Below are 12,605 nucleotides of genomic sequence, written 5' to 3' on the forward strand. Positions count from 1 at the left end.
CATATCTAACTGACTCACACCCACAATTCACCGAATTACAGAATGGTCTTCAAACTACACATTTAACCGGTGGGGAGCATTATTTACAAAACACTAATTATATTTACAAACTGCAACCCAGGACCTGTCTTTTGTGGGAAAAGAAGAGATGTTTGAAAACAGGAAAATGCCATTGCCATGCACTGCACCGATACACCATACGCCATATGTACCCAATAAAATGCACCATAATAAACAAAATGCACCAAAAGCACCATAAAAGCACAAAGAGCACCAAAGAAGCACCATCACCTAAATGCACATAAAAAACATTTCAGAAATAATAAAGGATGTCTGATGTCTTCTTGCTTCTCTGCTGGGCCGATGTATCGTGCCTTGATCTTCTTGCTTGATGTTACTATTTATTAATAAAAGGGCACACACCGCGTCCGCTTTTTATTATTTGTATGGCCAGCAGGGCCAACTCAGGTGGTCCACTGCTGGGCATGGATGCCACATAAAACAGTGGTCCGCAAACCAGACACCGCTGGCAACAACGGTCGGTCCCAGCAGAGGTGCCAGGCCACAGAACGTGTGGTCCATATGTGGTGCCAGGCCACAGAACGTGTGGTCCATATGGTGCATCAGTGCAGGCAGGAGGCAGCAAGGGTGCGGGCGCACAACTGCGGCACCTGCACACTCCCCTCGGGCACAAAAGAACATGGTCCATGAGTGGGGAAGGAAGGACAAGCAGATTAGCGGGGCAAGGGCGCAAGGGTACACATCAAAACAAAGTAATGCGATATGAAGGGCGCGGGAGAGCGAGCTGAGAAAGCTCGTCCCTAGCGTACGTCACCCCCCATGTCACCTACCCTACCCTTGCCCTTACCTGTATTTACACAATTTGCAATTCGTTGCTAACGTCTTGTCTTTCCCATCCCCTCTAATTCCAAATTCGTCACCAATCCCTCCTAAGGAGGAAGAGATGGAATCACAACAATGTCAAATCCACGTCAAGATGCATCTTTCATTCTCCAAAATCGTTTACAAAATCTGGTGTGGAGTCTTTCACCTCGGTGAGCGGATGCGGATGGTGCGAAGAGATTTTCTCCTATCTATCCTTCTAAATGACATTAACACTTTAACTCTACCCGGGGTCTTGCCCTGCGAAACCATTGGCCATCTTTACTCTCTGTGGTTCTAAAAACCAAATTCCCATTGACCAGTCTGTGGTATTCTCCAATTTGGGGTCTCACTCCCCCGATTTTTCTCCCTGTGCCCTCGCACAATTTCGTGGCTGGGTCGTGTGGCTCCCCTAGCAGGTCCTACTTACCTGCGCATCTCCGCCACTGAACGTCGCCACCCAAGCTTGCCGAGCTCCTTCACCCTACCATAACCTACCTGACTGGGGAAGGCCCTCCCTGGCGCTTACCCCCTCAGTGCCCTCTCTGGCACTGGGCTACCCGGGTCCTCTCCCTAGGATCCTTGGGCCCCGCTGAACTCTACTCAACTCTAACCTGGCTCCCAGAGCCTATCTGCGGCCTCACCTGGCCGAGAGACTACCAGTGGTGGCGTGCTCAACCAACCATACGCACTAACAGGCCACACGCCCAGCCATTCCACTTTACTCATGCACCAATCAAGCAATACTTTGCTACTTTCAGCACCACAGATGTCAATATCCAACCAAATTTACCTACTCCCTCTACCTACTTTTAAACTACCCTCCCCTGGTATTCGTGAAGGGGTCCATCCTTCCCCCATCCACTCCTTCGCACCATACACTCCACCCCACTCAATCCATACTCCATCTACTCCACACCATTCATTCCAGACCATTTATTCCACACACATCATTCTCGAGCATTGCCTCATTTGCTAACCAGCACTATAAGGACTTCATACGTAATGCCTCATTTCATGCGAAACCTCCAGCTCCTGCTCATACACAATTTCTTCACACACACAGCATCATTTAAGCTATCTACTCCCTTCTAATACGAGTGCGCCCCATCATCCCTTATACTAAGCACTCCCTCGTCGTTATCAACCAACTACTCTACTCTACGTCCCCACTACAGGTACAAAAGTCACAACTTAACTCTCAAGTCTCCTATGGTCATCTCTAGGTCCCTATACATTTATCCTAACCCTCCCGGGCTAGTTTGTACTGCCACCCCATAGATCTATAGCTCCTCTGCCCAAAGAATATGATGTGAGGGATGGTAGAGCCACCATTCCTCTACACCGTATACCATTTCTCAACACTGTTGCTATTCCATCAGTCCACTACTCTCGAGCCTCTCGGTGCGCCGTAATACATTTTCGTCACAGCTCGGCTTTGAAAAACCGAGCCATGTATCCTGGTGGTCTGTCTCCTGTAGGTTGGGTCCGTCCGGCATTTACGATTCTGGGGAGGAGGCATACTCGGTCCGAGATTCCAGGGTCCATCCTGGCGCGCGGAGCCTTCCGGTCTCCGGCCCGATGACCCAACCTCACCCGGTCAGAACACCGCCCCCACGAGGGGGCAAAGGTCCGACCTGGCCCTTCTCCCCCGGAATCGTGCCGCTACGACACGGCACCGACCATACAGGGCGGAGCCCGGCCCGAATCGTGCACGGCGCTCCTTGCAGGAGTGACGCGGCAACGATCCCCGCAGCACACAAAGCGCACCACGCCCCGAGAGCTCGCGTCGGCTATACGTCGGCCCAACCGCTGCCCCGGTCAGCGTCGATGCTCCACTCGCATGCTCACACCACACGTTCCTTTTCTTACTCGCACATCCAGGCATCTCCATACACTCCATGCATTCCATGCATTCCTCTCGCGCACATTCTTGCGCATCCATTCTACTCGCACACCCCATCATCACACACTCCTCTGTTACACACCTCTCCTCCGTTACGTACTCCGTAACACTCACGGGTGTGCACTCTGTTGCACACCCACTCAGCGCACACCTACCCACGGGTGTGCAATCTCCTGTCGCACACCCAATAACACGCTCTGGTGTGCTCTCCCGCACACTCGCCACAACCAACTCAGGTGTGCATCCTCGCACACTCTTCTCATCCATCCCCCTCTCTTCCAACGCAGACTCTGTACCGCACTCATCACACATACACTCCGATGTGCTCTCGCACTCGGTATCACACTCTCGCTCCGGCGCACACTTTTGTCTCACACGCGCGCCATTTCCTCTCGTACATCTCACTTTTACACAGCGCACAAAGGACCTTCCACGAACGCCCGGGTGCCGTCTGGATTCCAAGCGCGCGAAAAATCCTTTCGCGCCAAACACTTTTGCGCCAAATCTTTTCGCGCCATATACAGCCCGGCTTACCTTCGGGATCTTCTTCTCCACACGCACCTGCAAATCTTGATAAGGATTAGCAAGTATGGCATCATGATGTGAACATGGACTTTGCACAAGTTCCATTCCTTCCTTCCACGAGTGCTTTTCTAGGTCTGCCGTCTCTTCCGCCCCAATTTCCACTATTGCTTCTCTTTTAATTTCTTTTTCCTTGTTAAGCTCGACGACCGCTGGTGCTAATAAAATCAAATTTTCTAATTCTGCGGTCGCCGGCTTCCCCATACCCCGGGTCGCGGTTTCTATACCCGTCCACCCGGCTGTGCTCTGCTCAGGCTCGCTTTCCCCGCGCTTCTCAAGCCGCGCTACCTCATCGCGTACCCCCGCAACCCTTCCGCCCGATCTGCGGTCTATGTCTCTCCCAATCTGCTCTATCTGGCCACCCACTCTGTTTCCAAACCCTGTCAACCCATCCTCCATTCCTTCCATTTGGTTCTCCTGGGTAGCCATTCTGTTTTCCAGCCCCATTATCCCTTCATTCATTTGGCTACTCACGTCCTCCAATTGGGCCCCTAATTTGTTCTCTAATCCCCCTAATTTGACGTCTAACCCTCCAATTTGACTTCCCAATTGCTCACTATTGGCCCTCATTTCTCCCATCTCCTTACTCAATCCCCCAATTTGGTTGCCCATTTGCTCCCCCATTCTATCCATTTTGGCACACAGTTGGGTCAGGAATAATCTGAGGTCAAACCCCATTTGCACAGCGGCCCCAGCCGCCACCGCGGGCTCGGCCTCCGCCGCCATGTGCGCGGTGCCGCCATTTTGCGCGCCTGCAACCCCCGCTACCACACCTTCTTCGTTTTCCTCCTCCATCTCTCCCACTTCTTCCCTGGGGTCCTGGGTTGACTCTAACCCTTCCTCTGGCTCCTCATTTCCCCCCACTGGCATCCGATCGCCTTGATTATCCATGGCACGATTTAATTTAGATCTTGTATAAAATTTCGGCCGCTCGAAATTTTGACCAAATTTGTCCAGATGATAAAAAATTTGGTTCGGGCTTCAAATCCCACTCCCAGACACCAATTGCTACGGATCTCGGGGGTCGGCTCTCCCCTTATCAAGGGGGGGTTAATCCCCTTGTCTTTTTAGCTGGCCGTCCCGAGTCCTTCGAAGTTATAACGCTCCTTCCGGTCGGTATTAGCTAGGGTCATTGGTCAAAGTAGTCCCAAATACCTACTTACTAACCCGACCGTAAAGCAGGGAAATAACTCCCGCTCGAACCACGGATGTGATGGAAAATGCCGAGCGGATAGCAATCCGCGATCCGAGCTATTAACAAATGACTAGACCCGATTGTAGCGGTTCCTAATCGTGCCACAGGTACTCAATTGAGAAAAGACGAAAGCGAAGGGATTAAGACGAAACCAGAAAGAACAGGTCAATTTATTACAAAACAAAACGAAAAGGAAAGGAAAGAATGTACAAGAAAGGAAGAAGAAGAAGCAGGACACAGGGCAGTCTTAAAAACAGTCTTAAGTTATGACCCCAGACAAACATACACACTCACACGGGGATTGTAGCTGGTAGGGTGGAAGGTCCAGGTAGATCGTCCAGGCAATGGGGTCCAGGCTCCAGTTCAGGCTCCGGTTCAGCGGGCGAAAACCCGGCAGGCAGCTCTGCGTATCGTTGGAACGCGACCGGACCTTACATATAGTGGGGGGACTGGGATGCTTCGTACGTAATAACTGTACGTTCGCGCCAAACGCTCTCCCTCTCAAAGTCCTTTCAATGCGCGCGCCTCCAACACGTCCGTACAAGTTCATTGCAAATGTGCGCGCCTCCAACACCGCGTAAGTCTTCCGAAATAAGTCCGTGAAAGGGCTTTGCGTTCGCGCTTATATCATGCGAGCCAAGATCACTCCGCGCTTCATAAAGCCACGCCCACCTGTGATATTCCCTCAGCCCTGGTTGGCTGGTGAGGGCTTACCGGCCACGCCTTTGACGGCTGGTTGACAGGCCACCCCTTGTTCTTGGCGTTCCGCCCCCTTTTTCCTCGGGCCTAACTGCATGGCTTATGGCGTCGTTTGAGCGAGCTCACGGGCAGCAGCGAAGGCTGCCGCTGCTGGCAGAGGCGTGTAATGGCGTTGCTTGGAGAGGGAGGTTGCAAAATGGATGAAAGGGCCTACTCCTTATTTGATTGACGCAACGCAGATTCAACGATTGGAAACACGGCCTTATCTAAAACACATAATAATGAAATAACTGAGTTCCTATGGTGGCCTACGTGTTGCTTGTGGACTAACTCGGGGTGCAACCTTTAACCGTTAATGTCATATTTACAAGTGATTATTTATTTACAAAAGTGTGGGTTCTAAAACCGCAACAATATCATATATATATATATATATATATATGTATATATATATACAGTGGTACCTCGGCTTACGAGTGCCCCAACGTACGAGTTTTTCGGGATACGAGCCGTCGCTCGGGCGGTTTGTTGCTTTGGGATACGAGCCGAGATCCGATGTACGAGCTCAAAAAATTTATTTTTTTGAATTTTCCGGTTGTGGCTTCCGGTTCCGGTCACGTGGTTATCTTGCCGTGAAAGCATCTCTGCTTGGATATAAAACACGCAATCGTCGAAATACATTAGCGAGGAATCTCCTTGCTCCAGCCGGTGACGTCATCGGCGGGGATCCCCGCCTCCAGAGTGGCTGGTCACGTGACCGCCAAAGCGTGTCGCGCGTGCGGGTATAATGAGCTACACCTGTGGATCACGTGACCACGGAAGCACGCCTCGCTTGAGAGGCATGGCTTTCGGTTTGCGTTTTGCTTTATAAGGCGCGATAAATGGGCTTTTGAGTGTTAGCGGTTCATGGCGTTGACGGTTCATGACGGTTCATGGCGTTGACGGTCAAAAACCCATTACATCAATTTTACCAGGCACTGTACAGTAAGTACAGTGGACACCAAATGCACGGTGGAAGGCTAGAAGTAGAAGATCGTCCAAGACAAGTGAGAATAAGCCATACTTTGGAGATGACGTCATTCGCTGGTCCGATAACCAAAGATGTGGTATAAAAAACCAGGTGAGCTAACAATGCAGCAATGAAGGAATTCGGCCAAGGCACCGGCACACAACGACCTACCTACATCGAAAGACTCAATGCCAATGGTGACAGAAGCCAAGACGGCCGGCTTAAACACCGCCGAAAGACCACGGTGTACCAACTTACGATGCAGAACATCTTGCACTTAATATGATGACAACAGGTGCCATCCTCTGACGTACCATTACAGGTACAGGTACAGTACACGTGAGCACAGAGCAAAAGTTCACTGAAACCGAGATTAAGAAAAAAGAAAAAACACCTCGTGGTCCGTGCTCGATATCCGAGTTTCAATCTTTTCAAACACATGATGCTCTCGGTCACGGTATCTCCTGCGAGCTGCTTCTCCTTCAACCACACAAACAACAACTTCTCCATATCTTCATGGATAGAGGTCCAGTTTATTTCTTTACATTCTCTTGTATTATGTACAGTATATACGAGGTCGTGCTTGTTTATACATTATTTGTTATTTATAAAGTACATTTTTGTTATTTAAAAGCACCTAACAAAAAAAATTGGTGTTTTTTTTTTGAGGCTGGAACGGATTAATAGCATTTCAATGCATTTGAATGGGAAAATTTGCTTTGACTTACGAGCGATTTGGCTTACGAGCTCCGTCACGGAACGGATTAAACTCGTAAGCCGAGGTACCACTGTATATATATATATATATATATATATATATATATATATATATATATATATATATATATATATATATATATATATATATGTATATATATATATATATATATGTATAATTTTTTTAAATTGACTGCTTACCTTAATCAAGTTCCTCATGGAGCATCCGCCCCTCCCCCCTCCCCCGGTCCTTTCACAAGCACAAGCACACAATATGATAATAACCAGTTTTCACTTTCAGCAGTATTCTCCCAGTCCATATGCACTCCGATCAAGATAATTGTCAAATTATTGTTGTAAACTCCTAGCGGGGCGTTGCGCTGCCGTAGTTGCAGGAAACCTGTGTTTGTGAATAACCCAATATATGGCTCCGGCTTCTCTGCACTAATAGCTTGTGTCAATGTGATACAGGATTGGTTCCGCTGCACCATGAGAGGATGGATCATTCGGGCAACAAACAGATGATCACATCATTGTCCATGCAGAAATGGAAGGTAAAATGTTTGTTTTGACTACATTCTTCAATAAAGAATACTGTAGTTGTTTTGAACACTAATTGTAATTTTCTTGCAAAAATGAGAGTCCAAGGCTCATGGAGAATTAAGTGCTTTTATAAAATAAATTACAAAGGCGTCATTTTCGATGAAATTCCGAAAGGGCAGAGAATATTAAGTGGCACCAGTGTCGTGAGAAATGTTTGAGAGGTTTAATGAAGTCAGTGGCCAATGTTTTGAGAATCTGATGTACAGTGAGTGCATTCAGAAAGTATTCTGACCCCTTCACTTGTTTCACATTTTGTTATGTTGCAGCCTAATGCTGAAATCGTTCAAATTCATTTTTTCCCTCATCAATCTACACTCAATACCCCATAATGACAAAGAGAAAACAGGATTTTAGAAAGTTTTGCAAGTTTATTAAAAAGAAAAAACTGAAATATCACATTTACATAAGTATTCAGACCCTTTGCTATGACACTTGAAATTTAGCTCAGGTGCCTCCCATTTCTCTTGATCATCTTTGAGATATTTATACACCTTGATTGGAGTCCACCTGTGGTAAATTCAATTGATTGGACATGATTTGGAAAGGCACACACCTGTCTATATAAGGTCTCACAGCTGACAATGCATGTCGGAGCAAAAACCAAGTCATGAGGTCGAAGGAACTGCCGGCAGGGCTCAGAGACAGGATTGTGTCGAGGCACAGATCTAGGGAAGCCTACAAAAAAAATTCTGCTGCATTGAAGGTTCCCAAGAGCACAGTGGCCTCCACAATTCTTAAATGGAAGAAGTTTGGAACAACCAGGACTCTTCCAAGAGCTGGCCAAACTGAGCAATCGGGGGAGAAGGGCCTTGGTAAGAGAGGTGACCAAGAACTCGATGATCACTCTGGCTGAGCTCCAGAGATCCTGTGTACCTACCGTCTGCCGCATATAGAAGAAAGAAAATAGAAAAAATTCCGAGCTTGATCTCCACCTTTTAGGAAATGTTTAGATTTTGTTTGTTTGTTTTTTTCAGTCGAAAAATCGAGCCTCACGAAAGTGCTAGTTGACAAAATGCAATGATCTGACAGTGGTGCCACTGGTAGATAAAACAAGAGAATGAGCTCTTGGGTCACTCATAGTGAGTAGTTTGGAATAACTGTCACTCAAGCTTTTGAGTCTCACTATCTGCCATGATCTTTCCTGGGTAAACCACATTTCCAAGCTGGCCTCCAAAGCCAGTCGCCGACTGGGCATCCTCCGTCGTGCGAAGTCCTTCCTTGGCACACCTGAGCTCCTCACCACATACAAGGCTTTCATCCGCAGCTCAATGGAATACTGTTCTCCCCTCTGGGCTGGTGCTCCTGCCTCACACCTAGCTCGTCTTCACGCTGTTGAAAGCAAAGCGTTCAGAATCATTGGAATCTCCCACGATGAAGCTAACTCCGAGGGCCTTTCACTCACTCACCGCAGGCAGGTTGGTGGTCTTTCTGTCTTCTACCGACTCCTCTCCGGCCTTGCTCCCCCAGCTCTCTCTGTGCTCTGTCCCCCAAATATTCCTGCAGGTCGCACAAGATCTGCCTGCAACCCTCTTATGGTTAAACTGCCAAAATCACACTCTCTATTCACCTTCACTCTTTCGTTCTTCTTTTCTCCCGCCTCTGGAACAAACTCCCTCACTCTCTTCAATCCCACTCCTCCCTCCAGGTCTTTGAAACAGCTGTTCACCACCCTCCGAGGGCCTTTCACTCACTCACCGCAGGCAGGTTGGTGGTCTTTCTGTCTTCTACCGACTCCTCTCTGGCCTTGCTCCCCCAGCTCTCTCTGTGCTTTGTCCCCCAAATATTCCTACAGGTTTCACAAGATCTGCCAGCAACCCTCTGATGGTTAAACTGCCGAAATCGTGGCTCTCTGCTCACCTTCACTCTTTCATTCCTCTTTTCTCCCGCCTCTGGAACAAACTCCCACACTCCCTTCAATCCCACTCCTCCCTCCAGGTCTTTAAAACAGCTGTTCACCACCATCTCTTATCTCTCCCCATCCAAAACCTTGATCTTTTCTACCCCCACGAATTCACCCCAGATCCACCTTGTTTGATTGAAATTCCAACTTCTTTCCTGGAAGTTCTGGCAGTGTCCATATGTTTTATACCTCTCCCACCCCCCTCCCCCTTCACATGCCCCCCCCCCAAAGCCCTCTCCCTCCCACAGATCTCTCGATGTCCCTGCTCTCAGATGTTGTGTTTGTGTTCTTCCCCCTCTCGCCCCATCTTGTCTCCCGCTCCCCATGTTATATGTTTTATGTGTTGGTTTGTCTTTCTGTGTGATTAATGTTAGCTCTTTCACGAGCCTCGATATTGTATACAAAAAATAATAAAAATCTCATCTTCCCCCATCCAAAACCTTGATCTTTTCTACCCCCGCTAATTTCACCCCAAATCCACTTTTTTGAAATACCAACTTCTTTCCTGGAAGTCATTGGTGTCCTTGTGTTTTATACTTTTCCCACCCCCCCCCCCCCCTCTTCCCACGCCCTCCTCCCCCCAAGCCCTCTCCCTCCCACACATCTCCCGATGTCCCTGCTCTCAAATGTTGTGTTTGTGTGCTTCCCCTTCTCTCCCCATCTTGTCTACCGCTCCCTCTTTTTATATATTTTGTTTGTCTGTTTGATTTGTTTGTGTGATAAATGTTGGCTCTTTCACAAGCCTCGATTCTGTATTTTAAAAAAAGAAAAAAAAAAGTATTGTTGTTGCAAGTGTTTGAAATAAATAATTAAGACCTCATCTTCTTCTTCTCTTGCCTTTAAGAGGTGAGGTCCAATGGTACTAATATTCTGCCCTGCCTTGACCATGATACTCCTCACTTCCCTCTGTCCTCAACCAACTCTCCCCACCCTCCAACAACCGCTACCTTATTGCCTCACACAATCCTCCCATCTCAGCCACGGTCTACCTCTTCCTCCTCCCTCTCCCTAAACCTATCCTCTCTTTGCCATTTTTTCTTCCTCCATCCGCACCAAGTGTCCAGCGCACTTCAGCCAGCATTTCACCAATCTCTCCGTCAAGCTCATCTGCACACCAATCTCCAACCTCAGTTCATCCATACTCCTTCCATCCACCCTCTTCATTCTCGCAATCCTTCTGGCACAATTGTTCTCAGACCTGCAGCTTCTGTTGTCTCTCTATCAGTGCCACCCTCTCCAGACCACTTCCACATCATTCCTCACCTTATCTCCAGCTCTCCTTTTTGCTCTTGTATGTTGCCCATACAGGTGCAATCCAATGTAAATGTTCTCAATGACATTAATGTTATTTTAATGTAAAATGAGTGAGTGTGTGCATGTGTGTATGCTCTATTGTTAATGTCCTCGATACTTTAACAGCCCCAGTTAGGTATTCTCATCTTTGTGTGGGTTAACCAGGAAGAGGTTTTGCCCCAAGTCTTTCACAAACCGGTTGGCCAGGTCTGAGCTATATATCTGTTTTTAAGCCGTTTTGACCCTGATGAACCCAAATCTCCACCCATTGGAGTATGAACCGGTGGTCAAATCCAAAAAAATAGTTACCTATTTCATGCACCCCCCAATGTTGATTGCATATACAAAGTTTCATTAAAGTGTTTAAAATGTGCCTGTAATTCCATGTTTTGGTATTTGACTTTCTGACCCAGGGGGTGGGGGGCAAAAATGATACTGCTCTTGCACCTTTGCCATGTGGTGATCATAACGACCACGTTTGGTGAATTTCTGCCCAAATGTTTAGGAGATAGCATGATGGACAGAGCCGATTACAATATCCCGCCAGTTTGTTTTTTTCTTCAAGAAGCGCAAGGATAAAAGAACATAAAATTAAGAACATAAAAGAACATAAAGATAAAAGATCATAAAACTTACACTTTAAGAGATTAAGTTGATGCGCTTGTAAAATAACTATAATTCATCCCTTCCTGGTTTTGCTTTTCAGGAGATAATCGATACACTCCATATCCATCAAGCTTTGATTCCTGTTCCTGCAGTCTTCTCAGGAACTGAGATGCAACCGTAAAAATGCAACCATACTCATAATGAATCTTGAAGAATGGATGTTTTTTTTTTTGTTTGTTTGTTTTGCTCCTACTTGTTTCCTGTTTTTCTTTGGTCGTATTTATTGAACAAAGGGTCCTGGCATTTTGTGGCACTCAATTCATTCCAGTCTTTCGTTCATTTGTAAAGGTAATGTTGCCATAGTATTTCTCTTTGCAGGCAAAGTATTTGATTGTATTTTGTGCCATTTGTGTGTGAAGATGACGGGTTAATCCATCATTTTACACTTGTAAGTATTAAAGATACCATTGCATTTTTCACAGGCCTTTGAACATACAGCATAGCTAAAATCCAAATTGCTGACACCAGTTTGTAGTTACAAATACCCGAACCAACAATTATGTATCTCCTTCGTGTTGTATGTCGTCTTTGTCGCCGTCATCCTCACTTGAATGCACATGTAAATGCTGTAAAGGTTGTGCTTTTTCTTGGAATTGTTTGCTTCTATATTGCTTGTTTTTTATATTTGGCACTTCTTTTTGTGTACATGATTGAGACTCATGAAAGAGCTTGGACAGAATGGAATGAAAAAAAATAAAGTGGGAAACACCAACATCAGAACAGAAGTGATGAGATCATGGGGAGGGGGAGAAAGACGTATGGGTTAAACAAGCTGGAATGCAGGAAGAGGAAGGGGAGAGCAATGATGAAATAGAAAAGGAACAAACGAAAATGTGGGGGAGGGGTGGGAAGTTGTGGTTTTTCTGTCTTCCCTCATCACTGAAATGTTTTGATTGCTAACATTCCTTGACAAAGTATTTCACAAAATACAAATTTGATGGCACTGAAGCTTTAAATGAACATTTTGTGTATTTCCAAATATCTGGTTTATTTGTGGTGGCCTTCTGGAAAATGTTTTTGGTTGTCAGTCTGGATGGCCACTCAAACTTTGTGCATTTTATGTTGCTCACCGTCACTGAGAGATGGATTTTGTCTGTTGTAGTATATATCTATATAAATAAAGGAGGAGTGTGTGTGTGTGTGTGTGTGTGTG

At 46.8% G+C, this 12,605-nt stretch overlaps 1 protein-coding gene across 5 annotated transcripts in view; it reads left to right on the plus strand.

The window, feature by feature from the left end:
- LOC144894016 (EP300-interacting inhibitor of differentiation 3-like) overlaps positions 1–12,164 on the plus strand; it is a 79,604-nt gene extending 67,440 nt beyond the window's left edge. For all 5 annotated transcript variants that reach the window (XM_078785482.1, XM_078785484.1, XM_078785481.1 and 2 more), the window contains 2 exons: positions 7,462–7,544; positions 11,493–12,164. In XM_078785482.1, the coding sequence (XP_078641608.1) occupies positions 7,462–7,544; positions 11,493–11,573 (164 nt within the window). In that variant the 3' untranslated portion in view covers positions 11,574–12,164. The remainder of the gene's footprint in view (positions 1–7,461; positions 7,545–11,492) is intronic.
- Positions 12,165–12,605: the final 441 nt, after the last annotated feature.

Source organism: Myxine glutinosa, chromosome 10 (genome assembly GCF_964187855.1).
Source record: "Myxine glutinosa chromosome 10, kmMyxGlut1.1, whole genome shotgun sequence".
Classification (NCBI taxonomy): domain Eukaryota; kingdom Metazoa; phylum Chordata; class Myxini; order Myxiniformes; family Myxinidae; genus Myxine; species Myxine glutinosa.